At 40.4% G+C, this 19,103-nt stretch overlaps 1 protein-coding gene across 2 annotated transcripts in view; it reads right to left on the bottom strand.

Moving 5' to 3' along the window:
- MELTF (melanotransferrin) overlaps positions 1-19,103 on the bottom strand; it is a 122,421-nt gene that overhangs the window by 17,465 nt on the left and 85,853 nt on the right. For both annotated transcript variants that reach the window (XR_013276773.1, XM_077487431.1), the window contains exons 12-14: positions 12,599-12,755; positions 7,492-7,556; positions 5,017-5,204 (exon numbers count right to left, since the gene is read on the bottom strand). Coding sequence is in view for 1 of the 2 variants with exons in the window: in XM_077487431.1 (XP_077343557.1) it covers positions 5,017-5,204; positions 7,492-7,556; positions 12,599-12,755 (410 nt within the window). In the remaining variant the exon portion in view is untranslated. The remainder of the gene's footprint in view (positions 1-5,016; positions 5,205-7,491; positions 7,557-12,598; positions 12,756-19,103) is intronic.

The raw sequence follows: 19,103 nt of genomic DNA on the forward strand, positions 1-19,103 counted from the left end.
ATACACACACACACACACACACACACACACACACACACACACACACACACACACACACACACACATATACTATATTTTCTTTGATCTTTGATCACATAAGAGATATGGCAGATCCTATCAAAAATTCTTGAAATGTGGAAGCACTGGAGAACACGTATAAAGTGTTCTCTCACTGGTATTTTCCCCCAGTGAGAATAGCTAAATGTATTCTGTCCTACTCTGTTTGCTGCCTCAGAGGGTGCCGAGAAGCAGGTGATATTCTCCACATTTAGTGGTCCTGATAGAAGGGGCAGTGTTTGTGGACAACAGTCTACATAATGATTAACTCAATATTATGGGTCACTTTTTGAAAGGACCCATGGGAGGCTCTTCGCCACAAACCTATAGACATGTCCCTTGGCATTGTTGAACTCTAATGCCCCATACACACGGTTGGTCAAAACTTGTGTTGCATACACACGGTCGCACAAAGTTGTCGTAAAATCCGATCACTCGGAACGAGGTGACGTATAAAATGTACGACGGAACTACGTATTGGCTGAGCATGCCTGGCACTTTGTGCGTCGGAATTCTCTAAACATGGTCGGAAAAAATCCAATCAGATTTTGTTGTCGGAAAATTTTAGATCCAGCTCTCAAACTTTTTCCGTCGGAAATTCAGACGGAAAAAGCCCGATAGAGCCCACACACGATCAGATTTTCCAACAACAAAATCCGATTGGACTTTTTCCGTTGGAAGGCCTCATGCTTACTGGACATTTTTGCAGCGGTCCATGTACACATAAGTGGAGATTTACTAAAACTGGTATACATGGTAGCCAATCAGCTTCTAACTTCTGCTTGTTCAATTAAGCTTTGACAATAAAACCTGGAAGCTAAAATTTCTATCTAAAATAATAGCCTCACATCTAGCTCCACGTCTAGTTGCACTTTCAACGATGAATGTATGTGTCCCCGACGGTTCGCCTTGTCACTCCTGATTTAGTCTCTGACACAATCCATTTGATAAAAGGAATGAGGCGGCGATGCCCCCTCTCTCCTCTACTCTTCAATATAGCTATTGAGCCTCTATCCAGGATACTTAACTCATCTGACGGAATCAGTGGCATCACTGTAGTCAACCAAATATTCCATTCCGCCCTGTTCGCGGTTGACATATTACTATTCTCCACCGACCCTCTTGCAGACTTTGACAAACTCAGAGAACTCTTTGAGGCCCTTTGAGTATGCTCGGTCTTTAGAATTAATTTTGACAAAAGCGAGGTTTTACCATTACACCCCTGGGTATCAGCTAAATGGAGGTCATCATCCCCTTTTTCCTTTGCAGCTCACCACATCACATACTTGGGTATCCATATAGGCCGAGAACATTCCTCTCTGTACGTTCTTAACTACCCACCTCTGATAAACAAAATTGTAAAGGAGTTGGAAGCTTGGGCAACCCTTCCTCTCTCTTTCTTTGGGAGATGTCACCTCTTTAAAATGGTTTTGTTTGCACATCTATTTTATCCAATGCAAACCATACCCCTTTTATTAAAGCACTCGGATGTACAGAAAATACGCAAGGCACTTGTGGCCTTCATATGGGCACACAAAAAAACACGCATAGTGTTACAAAAACGATGTCTCCCCAAGTCCGAGGGTGGTACAGGCTTGCCTAATGTACATTTTTACAACCTCTCTTGCCTGCTTAGACAAGGTCTTGACTGGTTGTCTGAGAAATCAAAGTACTCTAATAATATACTTGAGAGCGATTTGGCCTCTCCGCACACTCTGTCAGCCGTCTTACACTCGAATGTTCTAGCTCTACCACCTCGCCTTAAAACAAGTATTCTTATCAAAGACACAGTTATTGCATGGAGAGAAGTGCAGAGACTGCTGGGGTTACCCTCGAGTATATCCTGCCATTTAACCATTCAAGGCAATCCTATGTTCCTTCCATCAATTATGCATAAAGTGGTACACCCATGGACTCACATAACTTCCCTGTATCAAGGCAAACCTAGTGAATTCAAGTGTTTTCAAACCCTCTCATGAGAATTTGCATTGCCGACATCGCACATCTTCTTGAGGTCTTGTTGTGGACCTCAAACTGATCCCCTTCAACAATCATTGATTGATTTAGTACTTCAGAGAGACAATTACTCCAATTTATACTCATACCTCATTACGCACCAATCTGATAAATATCATCTTGCTCTATTCTAGAAATTGTCTACCACAGTGATGGCGAACCTTGGCACCCCAGATGTTTTCAAACGACATTTCCCATGATGCTCAACTACACTGCAGAGTGCATGAGCATCATGGGAATAGTAGTTCTAAAACATCTGGGGTGACAAGGTTCGCCATCACTGGTCTACCATCTTCAACACACTTCCAGAAAGGATCTTAGAGGAATACCGAAGCATTCACAAACTCAAGATCTCAGAGACGTGGAGTGAAACACAATTTAAAATTATCCACAGGGCATATTACCCATTCTGCAGCAATAAGGCAGACTCTACTCAAGCACAATGCCCCTGGTGTTCACTACCACGTCCTACTCTACTTCACCGCCTCTGGGAATGCCCAGCTATTACTAGATATTGGAACTCGGTGCTAGCATACTTTTTCAAAATCAATAAGATCTGGCTACCCAACAATCCGTTATTGTGTATATTTGGATGCGAACCACTACCTTCCACATCAGCAGGCTCACTCAACCTTACACAAAGGACTCATAACTCTCCTAGTTGCTCGTAGAACGATCATGTCCCATTGGATTAAACCAACACCACCTAGCCTTCCAGCTGTGGAACGCGCAATGCTATCACTCTTCAGCCTTTGAGACTGGACACTATTGCACTACATTTTTGTTCTACTTAATGCTTCTTTGCAAGATGGCGTAAATATATGGAGGCCACTTTCACCCAAAAGGAGCTGCTGGATATTATGCATGCATTTAAATTCACGGACTGGTAACTAAAACAAGACCTCTTGAACTCCCTAGGTAAACTTAAAATATCCAACTTATCAGATCCCTCCATCTTTCTACCACCATAGAAATGCTTCACCTTAGAAACTTTGATGATTCAAGATCTTATATTCCAGATAGGTTAATTTCTCTGTTGCTATTATTGTTGTCATGCCATCCCCTGAGACCACCACTCAGATGTACCCAATGTTGCTTCCACCTCTGAAACTATTAATATCTACTGTGTTGTTTCACTTTACTATACTATGCCACATTGTTGTTTACAGGTAAATATACTTCTCCCGTCACCTTCCCTTTTCCCCCACCCTCCCATTCCCTTATTAGTGTTCAAGTTTTGGTTTTCTCTTTTATGTTCATAATTGTGAACCAGAGCTGCCGAAATTCTGAGTTATATACTTGCTTCTATGCATCTAATGTGAAAATTTCAATAAACATAAAAAAAAAAAAAACCCTGTAAACTGATTGGTTTCTATGCAGAGATGCACAAGATTTTACACTCACCAGTTTTAATAAATCAACCCCATAGGCTTTTCAGCAGCGTTAAGTGGCAGGAGTTTTTAGAGTCAGAAAAAAAAACAAAAAAAAAAACACTGCCAGTGCATCCAGGAGCAGCAGAGCTGTTGGCACTTTAAACGCTTGCTAATGCTAGACACCATTAGCAATTGAGTGTTAATTAATTTCAATGGACAGAATAAATGATTATTCTGGCCAATAAAATAAATGAAAGCCAAAGAGGTTGACACCTGTAAATGTGCCTAAACACGTTACACAAGTGTCAGACATTTTTTTTCTGCCAAAATGCTGCTGCCAGGAGGAAAGGCTTCTAGGAGAGTTTGTAAAAACGTCCTGTGTGCATGAGGCCTAATAACACACATTTGATTAGGTACTAAAACAAACCATTGCCCAAGCGTGGAACTGCCCAACCATCAGTTTCAAATAGGTTAAATCTAGGATCCAGGGTACATTCATCAATGATAAATTGGAAGACACCCGTAATAAAATTATCTGAACTTGGAAATCATGGTTTGACTATTCCCTCCTTTCTCAACACTCTTCATGTCTCTTGCAACTCTGATAACAAGATGACAATCTTCTCTCCCTTCATTTTATTTTTTTTAACCATCCTAAGCACCATCTGTTTCTTTCCTTTTTTCCAAACTTAACACCTTTTCCCTCCCTCCTTGCACTTTTTCTGACTTCCATCTTTCTAGGCCGTCTCTTGCTGGCATTCTGTACACTAAATTAGTCTCCTTACTTTTCTTAACGTTCTACCCTGTTTCTCCTTGTCTCATTTGCTGAGCTCACAGTTTACTTTATTAGGAGGAATCCATTTCTTTTTACATTTTCCCTATGCAGACTTATGGGTAATCATGATACAATCATCTATGACAATGCACTTTGTATGTTCTTCTGCACCACTCTGTTCTCGTTTCTTCCATGCTTGAATCTAATGACAATGGTGTTGCCACAGCCAAGCCCTAGATAGACTGTATTTTTTTTTATATAAGTATGGTATTTTTTAAAATATATTTTATTGCAGGTATGACATTGGACTAAAAATAAATGTTGAAAAGCAATGAAAATTTGAATCATTATAAAAAAAATTGTGCCATGGTAACCTTAAGCCAAGTTGTATAATACATTGATTGTAAGCATACAAGTGACACAAAGTAGTAACTTCTTAATGAAGACACTACAAAAAGAGAAAGTGAAAGTGGAAAAGAACTTTCTGATGGCGTTCTAGAGAGAGAATATAGTCTAATGGCTATTTCATCATAGCATATGGTTAATTTTTACATGGATATTAAACGCAAAATTATGCCCATCTATTGAAGTGTGCTTTGGGGGGATTTGCACAGAAGTAGATTTGAACAGGACTGCAACATAATCCGTACCTACTTTACATTTATCATGCTAATCAGCTCAAGGAAGGCTTTGTACATGAAGGTCACTGATGGCTATCTGTCTAGCCTTTAGTTAGAGAGTAAATGATCTCCATTTAAAATGAATTCCTGTCCAACGTTATCATAAAGAACATACCTGAGCTTTATCCAGCAGGCCAAACAATGCATGTCTATTAGTGTCTGGATGAACCATCACTGCGTGAGCAGGAACCTGTGCCCAGTTACAGTCTGCATACTGAGTCACCTCTGCCCTGGCACCATTAGGACACAGCAACTGAAAATCACTAGACTTTAAATCCTTTGCCCAGTCTTCCTTATTGTGTCCTAAAAATAATTAAAATAGATCATACCTCATGTCAATATATTACAATAGTTTAACATTGAAAGATCTGATTTCATATTGACATTCAGTAATGACACGAGTAATGAGGTGTGGAAAATGATACATGCCCTTCAAATTCATCTCATATATTCCTGTAGAAAGAGAACCCACTGTGCATCCTTGGCAATCTTTCACACCAGAGGAAAGAAAAAAATGTTTCTTACCCATCAAGGGCAGGTAAAAATATTTTCAAATAATGTTTCAATTTTTTTAAAGTTCTGCTTATTGTATTATAAACAATTATTTTATATATATATATATATATATATATATATATATATATATATATATATATATATATATATATATATATATAGATAGATAGATCGATAGATAGACAGACATACACACATTATGTTTTATTTTATTTTTTCATTTCATTACTGATTTTGGAATTACTGGTTTATGTGATGAAGCAATCTAGATGTGGCCATACAAGTCATTTACACAGGAACAATACTGTACTAATACTTAATTTTTTAGGACTGATATGAATCCCCTACAATAAGCTAGTGCTGGTAGCACCCTCCTCCTCCTAGCTCTTTCCACATCCACGTTCCATTGGGATGAACTTGATATTGTAAGTAGCACATTCAACTGTGCTCTAAAGTCTATGGCCTCACCAGAACTCGATAAGGTAATAAGGACAATTCCTCCCTCATTTAAAGTGTATCTAAACCAAAAATATAATATATTGCAGCATGCCAATCCTCGGATGTGGTGGCTGTGCTAATTTTCTTTTTTTTTTAGCTTTCTTTTACTATATTTTACCTGGTGATCCAGTCAGCAACACACTTCCTGCCTCAGGGTGGCAACACTCACTTCTCCACTGTATCTATGGAGAAGCAACGTAGCCACCTTTGGACAGCAGTATTGTCAACCTATGGAGACAGTAGCTGGCATTAGAGAGACTAGTAGACTTAGATGAGATTTACATAAGCGACTAACAAATTAAACCCTAACTTCAGCTAAAACTTTTTAAGCAGTTACAGAAATATGCTTTGTTCCTATTGTTAGTAATGTTTTACATAATTAAATAAAAAGTTGACCATTATAAGCACCCATGTCAATGTTAAATGATTTGTCACTTTAACTGACAGCTTGGTCTGTTAAAGGGCAGTTAAAAATAACAGACTTACTGGCTGGATCAACAGGTAATAAAATTGTTGTTATATGTGGACTGCATATATGTAATTTTTTGACTTTGCCTACAGTTCCACTTTAAATCTCTTACCAGGAATGAATGCAGAACTGATGGGGGGGTCAACCTTTCTTGGACTAAAAACAAGTGTTATAACAATGGTTATTGTGAGCAGTAGAGTCAAGACATTTTGGTTGGCTATAAACAACTGTCTTGGATGGACTTTTCATTTTCTGTTTCTGAATGCAGCACATTGTGGCGTTTAGGTTTGTATTTTAGAACAGCGTTCAAGGACAAAAATGCCCCAAACCTGCATTCTGACAGGCGCTTACTGGCATAATTTCTGTACATATGAGTGTAAAAACATTGGGGTTGATTGACAAACTGGAGAGTGCAAAATCTGGTGCAGCTGTACATGGTAGCCAATCAGTTTCTAACTTCAGCTTGTTCAGTTAAGCTTTGCTTAAAAAAAACGGAAACTGATTGGTTTCTATGCAGAGCTGCACCGTATTTTGCTTTCTCCAGTTTTAGTAAATCAACCCCATTATGTGTAAATGCATACGTACAGTATGAGAGTAAATTCATTTTAGTGGCTAAAATAAATAAATATTCCAAGTAAATATATACGTTTATGGGCATATGCTTTTAAACACCATACGCTAGTAAATGCGCATAAGCGCTTGTAATTACATGTCAAAACGAGAATTTTTTACCAACAGCTTCTGGCAGAAAGATCCAGTGTAGATAGGAGTATTTTATTATGCCTGATTGCATGCAGTCTTAAGTTTATTTTCCTTGCTACTTTATCATATTTATTTGTATTTTTGGAATAATAGAATTATGGTTATTATTGCCCAATACTATTGAATCAGATGTGCTAAAAGAAGCAGTTAAATTGAATAATTAATGCAACAGTGATCGTTGAAAATTAAATTTGCCAGATCATAGGATGGAGAATTGACATAAATGAAGCATCCCAGCAGTAGACATTGATCTGCATTATCCAGACATGCCACTGAAATGACATCTGACAGGCTTCCTTCAAGCGCTTTGTAACTTGTAAACGATGTATACAGGCAGATAAATACCATCAGAATTCTCAAAAACCGTTGTGTGCTTCACGAATGCCACATCTCCTGCTTCTATCAAACACCTGCAATAATACACAGGAAAATATTGTTCATTTTTGATAAGAGCTGCAACAATTTATCATGCTTAGCGTGTTATAAATATTCACTGTCATGCGTCCTGGCTGGATGTATATATGTGTCCTACACTGGAAATGGTTTCTTTATGTATTGTAATTTTTATACTCATACAAGGGAAATGTTGTCTCAAAGTCTAAAGGCCCATACACGCGCTTTGATTTTCGGACGTCAACTGTGTTACATCGACCGATCATCCGCAAATCTTACCGTTAGTACGGTGCTTTCGAAAGCCGCTTTCACTTTTTCGTTAGACAAAAGCTGGATGTGCAGACTATAACATTTTTGTCGGATGTGAACTTATGGTCTGATTTTTCGTTTCATTAGTATGGTTTTTGTATGAAAAAAATTGTAAGAGCAAGACTACGCATGCTCAGAAACAAAAGAATACGTACTAAACTATTTAGCACGTTACGTCACTTCTGACGACGTATTCTGTCAAACGAAAATTCTCATATTGTTAGTAACCTCTTTACTTTCAACATGAGACTAGCATGCCACAAAAATCAGATGTTCTGTTGTCTAAAAATCAAAGCGCGTGTACGAGGCTTAAGGCTACATTCACACCTCTACATTTTTCACATCAGTTGTAGCATTGTTTTGATACATTTTACATCTGCTGTGCATGAGTTTTCATTTATTATTATGGAAGATTTTTTGCTAAAGAACACCAAAGATGCAGCAAACAGGGTGTAGTTTACCATAAAGAACCAAAAGCTACAGTTGTATATATAATCTAAGAGCACATTTACACTAATAGCCCTTGTACACACAGTCGGATATTCCGATGAACAATGTCCGATAGGACCGTGTTGTCGGATAATCCGACAGTGTGTGGGCTCCATCGGACTGTTTTCGTCGGAGTATCCGACGGACCAAGTTTTCCAGCTGGGCTATAAAATTTTCCGACAACATGATCCGATCGGACTTTGTCCGATCATGTGTAGAGAATTCCCATCGGACAAGGTGCCACACATGCTCAGATCAAATTCCTAGACCAAAGCTATTGGCTACTAGCCTGAACGTAGTCCCATCCTAATGAAATAATGTCATCACGTTAAGTACGATCGGATTTTATGACAACTTTGTCCGACTGTGTGTATGCAACAGTTTTGGACAAAATCCTTCGGACAAAATCTGACGGATTTTGTTGTCGGAATGTCCGACCGTGTGTACAAGGGCTTAGAGTTTATCTCTATTCCCATAAGGCCTCATTCACACTGGACATTTTTACAGCTGTTCCTAGGGGTGTCAGGATTTTTTTTTTTACAGCTCAAAAATGCCTCTCCATGTTATTCTGCCGATGCGCACATAGGCTTTTAGGAGCTGCTAGTGGCATAAGCGTTTTCAACGCTGCAAAAAGTTACAGCTGTAAAATGCCTGACGCAGCTAAACACACGTTAATGCTGTAGACAGCGTTAATCTGCACCAAGTGTTTTTAAGCTGTAGTAATTGGATTTGGTTGAGAATAGAAGAAATAGAAGAGGACAGAGAAATGCCGCGAAACACTAAAGCGTCTAAACAAGCATTACCGCCAAATGTGTTTTTATAGCCACTTTTTACTGCCGACGGTACTGCATTGCAGCTCGTTTTTTTTTTTAACACCCTGTGTGCATGAGCGCTGCGCAAACTATTGGCGCTAAATAAACCTGTATAATAATAATAATAATAATAATAATGAGGCCATACAAACTTCTATCATTTGTCTGTACAGTCTATATCCTCATGTAGATTCTGCCCATTTCCGTATCAAGCTATTTAAAACCAACAAAAGCTAAACATGTTTAATCCATTCATCCTGAAATTGGGTTTCTGTATTATAATCCTAGTGATCAAAAGCCACCCAAATTATTTGCTCTTTGTGATAAAAACATAATTAAATGTATGTTCTTATTAGCACATAAATAGGCAATGGAATATGTTCTATCTGAAAATTTGTAAACTTAATTTTTTCCCAAAATCCTCAATAAAAACATAATTAAATAGGAGAGATTATTTAAAAAATAATCTATTAGTATTGATTACATTTGCCAGATGTCACTGGGATGAAACTACAAATTTGAAAAGTTTTCACAAGCAAAATAAAAAAATAAAAACATTTTTTGAGTCAAGATTTGAAGGAATGACAACCAATCAGAATCTATTTTATGTTTTTGTGGTCTAACATCAGCACTGAATTCTAATCTGTTAACTCTGTAAGACCACTTAAGGTGATTTTAAGGGCAATTTTATTTGTTGTGAGCCATCAGCTTGTTTCAAGAAGGCAGAAAAACACATTAAAGCGGTTCTCCACCCTAAAGTGGAAGTTCCGCTAATCTGATCCCTCCCCCCCTCCGGTGCCACAATCGGCACCTTTCAGGGGGGAGGGGGGTGCAGTTACCTGGATAATACAGGTATCTGCACCCACTTCCGGGACAGACCGCCGCAGACCGCCGCAGATGCCCCGCCCCCGTTGTGTTCTGGGAAACACACAGTTCCCAGGACACAGCGGGGACCAGAAGAGACGCGCAGCGTGACTCGCGCATGCGCAGTAGGGAATCGGGCAGTGAAGCCGCAACGCTTCACTTCCCGATTTCCTGACAGAGGATGGCGGCGGGGACAGAGATGAGCGGTCGCTCGTCATCTGCCGGCGACATCGCTGGACCCTGGTAAGTGGGAATTTATTAAAAGTCAGCAGCTGCAATATTAGTAGCTGCTGGATTTTAATATTTTTTTTTAGGTGCAGAATCGCATTAAGAAACAAAGCTATGAAAAATAGATAACAGGACCATTAAAGTGGTTGTAAAGTCAGAAGGTTTTTTTATCTTAATGAATTTTATTCATTCAAATAAAAAGCCTTCTGTTTGCAGCAGCCCCCCTAATACTTACCTGAGCCCCATTTCTATCCAATGATGTCCATGAGTGCCTTGTCAGCCAGGGACTCTCCCTCCTGATTGGCTGAGACACAGCAGCGGCGCCATTGGCTCCAGCTGCTGTCAATCAAACACAGTTAGCCAATCAGGAGAGAGAGGGGTGGGGCCGAATAGCAGCTCCTTGTCTGAATGGACACACAGAGCTGCAGTTTGGCTCTGGTCCCCCCCATAGCAAGCTGTTTGCTGTGAGGACACTCAACAGGAGGGAGGGATCAGGAGCTACAGCCAGGGACCCCAGAAGAGGAGGATCTGGGCTGTCCTGTGCAAAACCACTGCACAGAGCAGGTTTTTTTTAAAAGAAGAAAAAGTGAAACTTTACAGTCACTTTAAGTAGTGGATGTTCATGGAGAATAAGGATATTGTTTAGTGCCACTAAAGACTAATAGACTGTTCACTTTGCAAGAGAATTTTCCCCAAGGCTTAGTGAATGAGGTTCAGCTCTGTTGACTTTCATTATTCAATCAAGAGCAAGAAACAAATTTACTTGCATGTGATTGAGTCTTTGCAGAGTAAAGTTGTACCACTTTCACCAAGCTCTGGGGGAAATTCCCTTCCAATGTTAAGCCTGTTTGCCATTTGTAAATCAACCCCTGAAGCAGGGTATACATGGAGAAAAATACACACGGACACATGTTCCTGCTGAACCAGCCGACTTTAGGTCTGTGTGTATTTCTCTATGTTCAATAGAAGCCAGTCTAAGGGCTGGCTTCTGTCAAATGGTCATGCTGAAAAATCTGCATTCAAGCCAATGGCTGCAAGCGCTGATCTGTGTATTCTGGTGGGGGGTCCCCCTTGTCAGAATACAATTTGCCTGTCTGGAGGGATCCTAGCATCAGACAGCATTGTGTTGGGGGATCTGTCGGTATTTTTTTTTTCTTTCAACTCATGAAAATAAGTACCAAATGTGTATACCACGCTTTTAGTCTCCAAATTTTTTGTTTAGAAATGATAAATGTTTTATCAAATGTTATCAGGTGTGTGCAAAGCCCTATTCCCAGATAAACTATTTGCGGCATCATGATTTACTGTCAACATTTTCCATTAGCTGACCTTTATTTTAATTTGTTTTGTCAAGACTCTTGCCTTAGGATCCTGCCTTCAAGCTTCCTCTTGCAGGCTGACAACACTAAAGCTAGCTATAGGTGACTCATTTTTTTTGTTTGATCGTGATTTCTTCATAAACACATGCGAGGTAAATAGAGGAATCCTCCCTGCTGGGACATTGAATTCTGACAGCCTGACTCCTCCACTGTCAGAATACACTGATCAGCGGCTGCAGCCTCTGATTGAGAACAATTTTCCAACAAGCCCGTTCAACAGAAGTTTATCATTAGATCAAATTCTTTTGACTAGGAGCATCTGAAAAATGGCTAGCTCAGCAAGGACTGTGTAAATTTCTATCCATCTATGGTCTGCTTAAGCCACTGGGTTTCTAATTGCATTTGGCTTCAAAGTACTGTAGCGTGCCAACACAAAATGTCTCTGTAGACTCCACATTGTCTGTACACATTAACATGTCCACACCCTCCTTTCACTCTCCTCTCACACCAACCCATGATGGCTGTGTATCTGCACCTTGTATCCGCAAACTTTGATATACTGGGAAAGTGCTAAAACCTCTGTTTTTATTGGTGTATCACTCATTTCCTAGTGTGATTTATCACTAGAAGAGAAAGTAAAGGGCAGGTATCAGAACAACAGAAGGTGAGGGGAAATCTTGCATTGGGGACACATAACAGCTCTTAAAGCTATGCTTTCCGCTCACTTTCTGTCATGACTCCATGATGGGAAGCCAGGAAAAGTCATCACAGTCCCCATTTATTCACTGACATTCACTGTGGCTGAAGTTCACTTCATATCCTTCATTAAGACTTCAATTTATCTTCAGTATATTCGATATAAGACTGTCTAATCACAGCCAATGCGTTTTTGCATGCCTACAGTGTACTATACACTACCACCATACAATACGAAATGTCAAGAATTGCACATCAAATACAGTTGTTTTGAAAAAAGTTATTATCTAATTTTCCTCCACCATTATTATGAATTTACTACAGGAGTTTTGAAGTTGCTACCTGAATGCTCCGTTATATCCATAGTATTGTTCCTCAGAACTGTTTTCACACTTGTTTCCTCCTTTTATATCACCTTTACAAAGCTGACAGAGATTGCTTGGAAACTCCTTTTGCTTCATCCCCGGCACACAACTTTCAGAGAAGAAATCACCTACAGCTTTTGTGGAAAGCGAAAAGGCTTGTCATCATCATTCATCATGTTAGTATGAAATATGTATTTGCCACCATTGACTGCAATACACAGTGAGCATTTTAAATTAAGGGCAAAGAAGCCGCCATGAAAAATGCTGTTGTCATATAAAAATACATAAGATTCCCCCCCAGGAGTCCTGTGCAAATAACACATGTCCCCATCAAAATCCATGTAGGAGCTGGTGGGCTTTGTTGTTCGATAACTATCCACACAAAAACCTCACTCTCCCCCCCCCCCCCCCCCCCAAAACTGGTAGACAAAATATTTCGGGCCCTTCTCTTCAACTCTCCTCTTTACTAAATGTAGAGTCTGGACCTGCAGCCTGCTATTCAGGCAACTCTGCTGGAGAAAAGGGTTTCAATCACAAAAATTTAAGCTGACAAACACAAGACAGACTACAGTAGGCTGTCTCAGAGACCAGTAGTAAACACCATTGTCAGCTTGCGGTTTTGTGAATAAAGGCGCTCTTCTTCAGGTACAATCATTCACAACACAAGCTGGCAGTTTCCACTTTCTGTGCCCTGAATGGTCAGCTTCAGCTCCAGACTCTGTGTAAACTAAACAGGAAAGATGAGGAGCCGCAACGATAACCATATTTTTAAGCTTCATCATAGATCATGGAGTTACAGTCAGCCATGACAAAAAATAAAGATTTCTTTTATTTAACTTCCACTGCTCAGATTTTTATAGGGACAAACACTATGTGCACAGAGATCCCTGGGGGGATTTAACAGGATTTTCTAATAGTGATAGTTCTCTTTTAACCACTTCAGCCCCTGAAGAATTACCCCCTTTCCTGACCGGGCCATTTTTTGCGATACGGCACTGCGTCGCTTTAACTGAAAATTGCGCGGTCGTGCAAAGCTATACCCAAACAAAATCGATGTCCTTATTTTCCCCCACAAATAGAGTTTTTTTTTCTGGTGGTATTTGATCACCTCTGCGGTTTTTATTTTTTGCGCTATAAACAAAAAAAAGAGCAACAATTTTGAAAAAAAACACAATATTTTAGACTTTTTGCTATAATAAATATCCCCAATTTAAAAAAATAAAAACACATTTTTTTTTTTTTATAAGTTTAGGCCGATATGCAAGTAAGAACTGAAAGCAATTAGCAGGTGGACTGACTGACAGACAGTATGGGTTTTCTCCCACAATCTTAATTATCACAACATGGACCACTGATGAATAGGCTAAATAATATACACCAACATTAAACATGCACAAAAAGATCTTGTGGCTCTGTCTAACAAGAAACTCAAAGCATAATTTATTGTAGATGACGGTCATGTCAGTGTTTTCTTCTGTCCTGCAAATTCATAACATTAAGGGCTGGTTCACACCACAAAAATTCACTCCTGATCCATTCAAGAAGCGTTTCTCAATGCACGTTTTTAACACGCTTTTTTCGCGTTCCAGTGCGTTTCTTCTTTTTTCCTGTTTTTTCCATTGTACTAGTGTCCAGTGAGTTTTTGATGCATTCCAGTGCATTTTTGATGCATTTTACCACATTCAAGTACAGTCCAGTGCAGGAAAAATGCAGAACGTTCTACTTTTTTCCTGGAACTGGAAATCCCTGGAACTGACCGCACTGGTGTGTACTATGCCATTGGAAACCATGTAACCTAATTTCCATGCGTGATTGATATAGAAAAAAAATGCACTGGATTGCATGTGGTGCTGGCCCTAAGACTTTGTCCTGATGAAGTTCCATTGTACAGAACAAAACATGTAGACGTTGACGCTGGGACAAGCACCTCCTCCCTCAATGGCTCAGCCACAAAGAGCTCCAGGGACTCTCACCCAATGCTTGGATTTTTGACCTGCATCTTCACCTGCTTACCTATATGGATTGGCGAAACAAACCGCGTCTGATTGTACTGGATTGTAACAGCTGATTAGCACGTACCACATGCACTCTAGAGGAGGAAATTATCTACAGGAGAGCTGCATCTATTTGGAAATGGCTGAGTGGCTCACATATTCATCCATGTGCAGAGGATCGTCAACGAAGATCTGTGAGTACACCTGACATCACCACACTGGAGCTTTGATGTGTAACGCTACACTTGTGACCGGTTGAGATTACCTGCATGCTGCGCCAATCTCCCGCCCTCCCTGCATGTAACTTTATTGTGTGTGACAGCTTCTCCAGTGTTGTGCACAGCAATCCCATTCTTACACATAAGTTTATCTTCATAGTTCACTACCACTGCACTATTGCTGTCTCTCCTTCCACATCTCCGCATGGACAGTTTGTATCAGGCATCAGCAGTTGGGACTGTTTATTCATGTGGCTGATCTACTTATCTGTGTTACCAGTGCTCATTAGCTGGACATCAGAGGATCCTTGAGCCTGTTTGGAAATCAGGGCGTCTTTAGTCATTGACTACCACTGCTTTGCATTGACTGACTGACCTATGACTGTGTGGGTACATTACAGTAACAGGTTTAGCAGGTTTAGTAATCCATCAGGGCTGTTGCATGTTAGCTCCATCATGAGGCAGTGCTTCATACGCCATTTTGTCTTTATGGTGGAGCACTGTACACCATGGGAGCAGGTCCATATTGGTCCCTGGTTGGTTGGCTTAGAGCCACTTTGAGTGAGGGGGGTGGTTGTTTTTGGAGAGGATGGGCATCTCCTACCCCTCATTTGGTATATAAGGGGTGGTGCTCTCTTGTCCCAGCAAACAGGGTGACATTTTTGGTTTAGTTTTAGGTGGGGGCTTCTCTGGGAGGTAATGGGGATTGTTAGGGATTCATCTTTTTGCTAGCGTATTTTGTATAGCGTCAAGCAATAAACATGTAGTTAACTCAGTTGAGTGTGTACAGTCTTTTTATTTGTTTGTTTTGTTTCTTTGGTTATAGAATTTCCCTCACACAGACCACAAATTATTTACTGTTTCAGTAGTTCCTCTAATAAGAATACGGTAAAGATCAATGATGTTCCATCCTGCTCTATCCAGCATCTCTATTGTCTTTCAGGCAAGTCGCTACAACATTTGAGGTCTGAGTGAGGAGGATATTTTTTTCCTGCATCACAAACTGGCATACTTAAATCAACCGATAATTGACGACGGGGAGTGTGGTGGACTGGTACAGCAATGTCTGGAAGAAAAAATGAAGTACTGTGTATGTTGCTCGTGCTCTCTGAATATTTTCACTGGAATGTTTCTCTAATGTAAAAAAAAATCAATAACTGTTAATGCACTGAAAATGTACATCTACATTAATATTTTAATTATACATACATATATATATATATATATACATACATACATACACACACACAGTATAGATACAGAGGGTAAAATAAGTATTAAGGACGACACTATTTTTCTGGGTAAATATATTTCTAAAAGTGTTATTGACATGTTCATCGCATGTGGGTAACAATCCATGCAATCCATACATACAAAGAATCCAAAACAAATATGCTCAGAAATTAAGTTGTGTGTAATAAAATGGAATGACACAGGTAAATAGTATTGAACACATGAAGAAAGGGAGGTGCAAAAAGGCATGGAAAGCCAAAACACTAGCTGGAATCTATCAGTAATTAGATAGCAATCCTACCTCTTGTCAGTACAAATTAGTCACTTGCCGACCGCGCACTGGCAGAATGGCTCCCCTGAGCGAATTGCTGTAGCTGTACGGCAGTTTCTTTAAGGGGTATAGGGGGCACACACATGTCTCTGCGTCACTGAGGAGCGGATGCACATGCCCGGCGGCCGGGATGTCTGCCAGGCACCCGCAATCACTCCTGAAAGAGCCAGAATGGGGATGTGTGTTTTTGTAAACACATCCCCATTCTGGCAGGGGAGAAGAGACTGATCGTGTGTTCCTAGTATATAAGAACAAGGATTGGTCTCCTCCCCCAGGCAGTCCCATCCCCCTACAGTTAAAACACGCTGAGGGAATACATTTAACCCCTTGATCTTCCCCTAGTGTTAACCCTTCCCTGCCAGTGACATTTATACAGTAATAAATTACTATTTTTAGCTCTAATCGTTGTATAAATGTTAATGGTTCTAATGCACATCGTGACCTACTCTGCCTCTTAATGGAGCACTCTGTTATTGCCCGCAACAGGGGAAGACATCAACACTATGTGCAAGCCAACAAATGTGGCAAACACGTAGCACAAATCCTTCACCCACAACAATGCAGACAAACCATCCCACACATTCTTGCACACCCTAAGCTCCACAAGAACTCAGAGATTGTTTCCAAATTCAGAAACTATTATTCCTCACTATACAACCTGGGTGAACCCCCCAGTTCAGGTGACACCAACATGTCCACATACATCCAAGACACAGCCCTGCCCACGATCTCTACCAATACTATTGAGGATCTTGAAACACTTATCACCACAACTGACTATTTACTAGCAATCAAAAGCCTCAAAAATGGCAAGAGTCCTGGGCTAGACGGCTACACAACAGGCTTTTACAAGACATTTGCCCATCAGTTAGCCCCATTCATGGCACTGGCCATTGAGGAATCAAATAGTTGTCATCCCCAAACCGGGGAAAGGACTACACAAGCTGCAGTAATTACAGACCCATCTCACTACTAAATGTTGACCTTAAACTGTTCTCCAAGATAATCGCGAACAGTCTTGGCCCCATACTACCTGACCTAATACACAGTGATCAGGTAGGCTTTGTCCCGGGCCGCGAGGCCAGGGACAACACCACAAAGACCCTTCATCTGATCACCTACGCTCAGCGCAAACATATCTCTGCATGCATGGTAGCATGCGACGAGGGCAAGGCATTTGACAGGGTAAGCTGGTAATTTCTTAAATTATCACTACAGCAGATCGGATTAGGACTCAGACTCAACAAACATTGATAGGGCTGAATATAGTAACAATCTGTTAGAGGTATACAATGCGTATCTTCAAATATAATCATATATGTTGCACTGCACCATTACATAACCGTTAAGGCAAACTTTTAGCACTTGGTTGGACAACTTGCAAATCAGAACACGGTCTTTTTCTTTCTTTCTGCTATTGGATTTTGCTACACCAAGTACTGGACATAACAGAGCTGAAACTTTTAACTGTTTTCCCTTCCCTTCTCCTTCCACCCCACCTCTCCATATACTTCGCAATAGTCTATCCATTACTAGTTGTGTGGAGAGTGAAAGCCGGATCAGTGAGCCATGACGGCCAGATAAATTCAAATTTTGGCACGGATTTCTGTAATGATAGGCCAGTTGTTCCCTAATCAGGAGTGAGTTTACATATACAATCCATTGTTTCCCTGTAGGTGCCATCCAGTGTCTAGCTATAAGCTTTCTAGCTAGGTATAGTAGTCTAGTAATCATAATGTACCAGAGGGTAATGTAAATCTCATCAATCGCTCACAGTAGACACACCAGAGGGGTGGAGGGCATTGGTACCTGCTCCAGCTGGGAGACAGTCTGCGTGACCTCAGTCCAATACCTGTTGAGATTTGGACACCACCACAGCATGTGAATTAAATCACCTTGGTGTGTTTTACATTTTGGACACAGAGCTGAATCCCTCAGGCCCCATGCATACAGTTTGGGGCGTCTGATAAGTTCTATGCAGAATTAGCAGCTGCGATAACCTATGGGAGGCCAAAAATGGAGACAATAGGGATTGATTCCAATGCCATGTCCCATTGATTACCATCAATCTCTCCAATGTTTGTGATCCATTTAGCTCTACATTTCAATGAGACATGGTCCTGGGTAGAAGACAACAGTACTTAGTAATTTTTTTAAATCTGCCCATTGCTGGCATTTGCTTGAAGTAGCTCCATTAGGAGCAGGGGTGAGGTCGCGGTCAGGGAGGTTATCTGTCCCCGAGCCTGCAAAGCATATCTGAGTTGGAGATATTGATAAAAACATCTAGTGAGGATTGTAAATTCTGAGCAAAGTTGTGCAAAAGATTTTAATACATTCTGTACATACCTGTGGGAAAAAAACATATCCCCTTGCGTTTCCATAGGGTGAATCCCTCCAGTTTATTGAGTTCTGGGTATCTTGGATTATCCCACAGAGGGGTGAATCCCAGGGGGCCCTTGACCTTCGTTGCCTCCCACACTTTTTTTTAAGAAGACCCACCGCTTGCACCAGCTAAGGGATTTTTCTCTTTGTTTATCTAACAAGGGGCTCAAATTTAATTCTAGGTAGCTAGAAGTGTCCGGAGTCACCACCACCCCTAAATATATAAAAGAATTAACTATAGTAATTTGTCCTGCCTCCTGGGGCAAGGAACTCGTCATGAGATCTAGGAGCATCAGGATGGATTTAGACCAATTTATTGAAAAG

The sequence above is a fragment of the Lithobates pipiens genome, unplaced genomic scaffold (genome assembly GCF_037356315.1).
Source record: "Lithobates pipiens isolate NorthernLeopardFrog02 unplaced genomic scaffold, aLitPip1_a1.2 Scaffold_18, whole genome shotgun sequence".
NCBI lineage: Eukaryota > Metazoa > Chordata > Amphibia > Anura > Ranidae > Lithobates > Lithobates pipiens.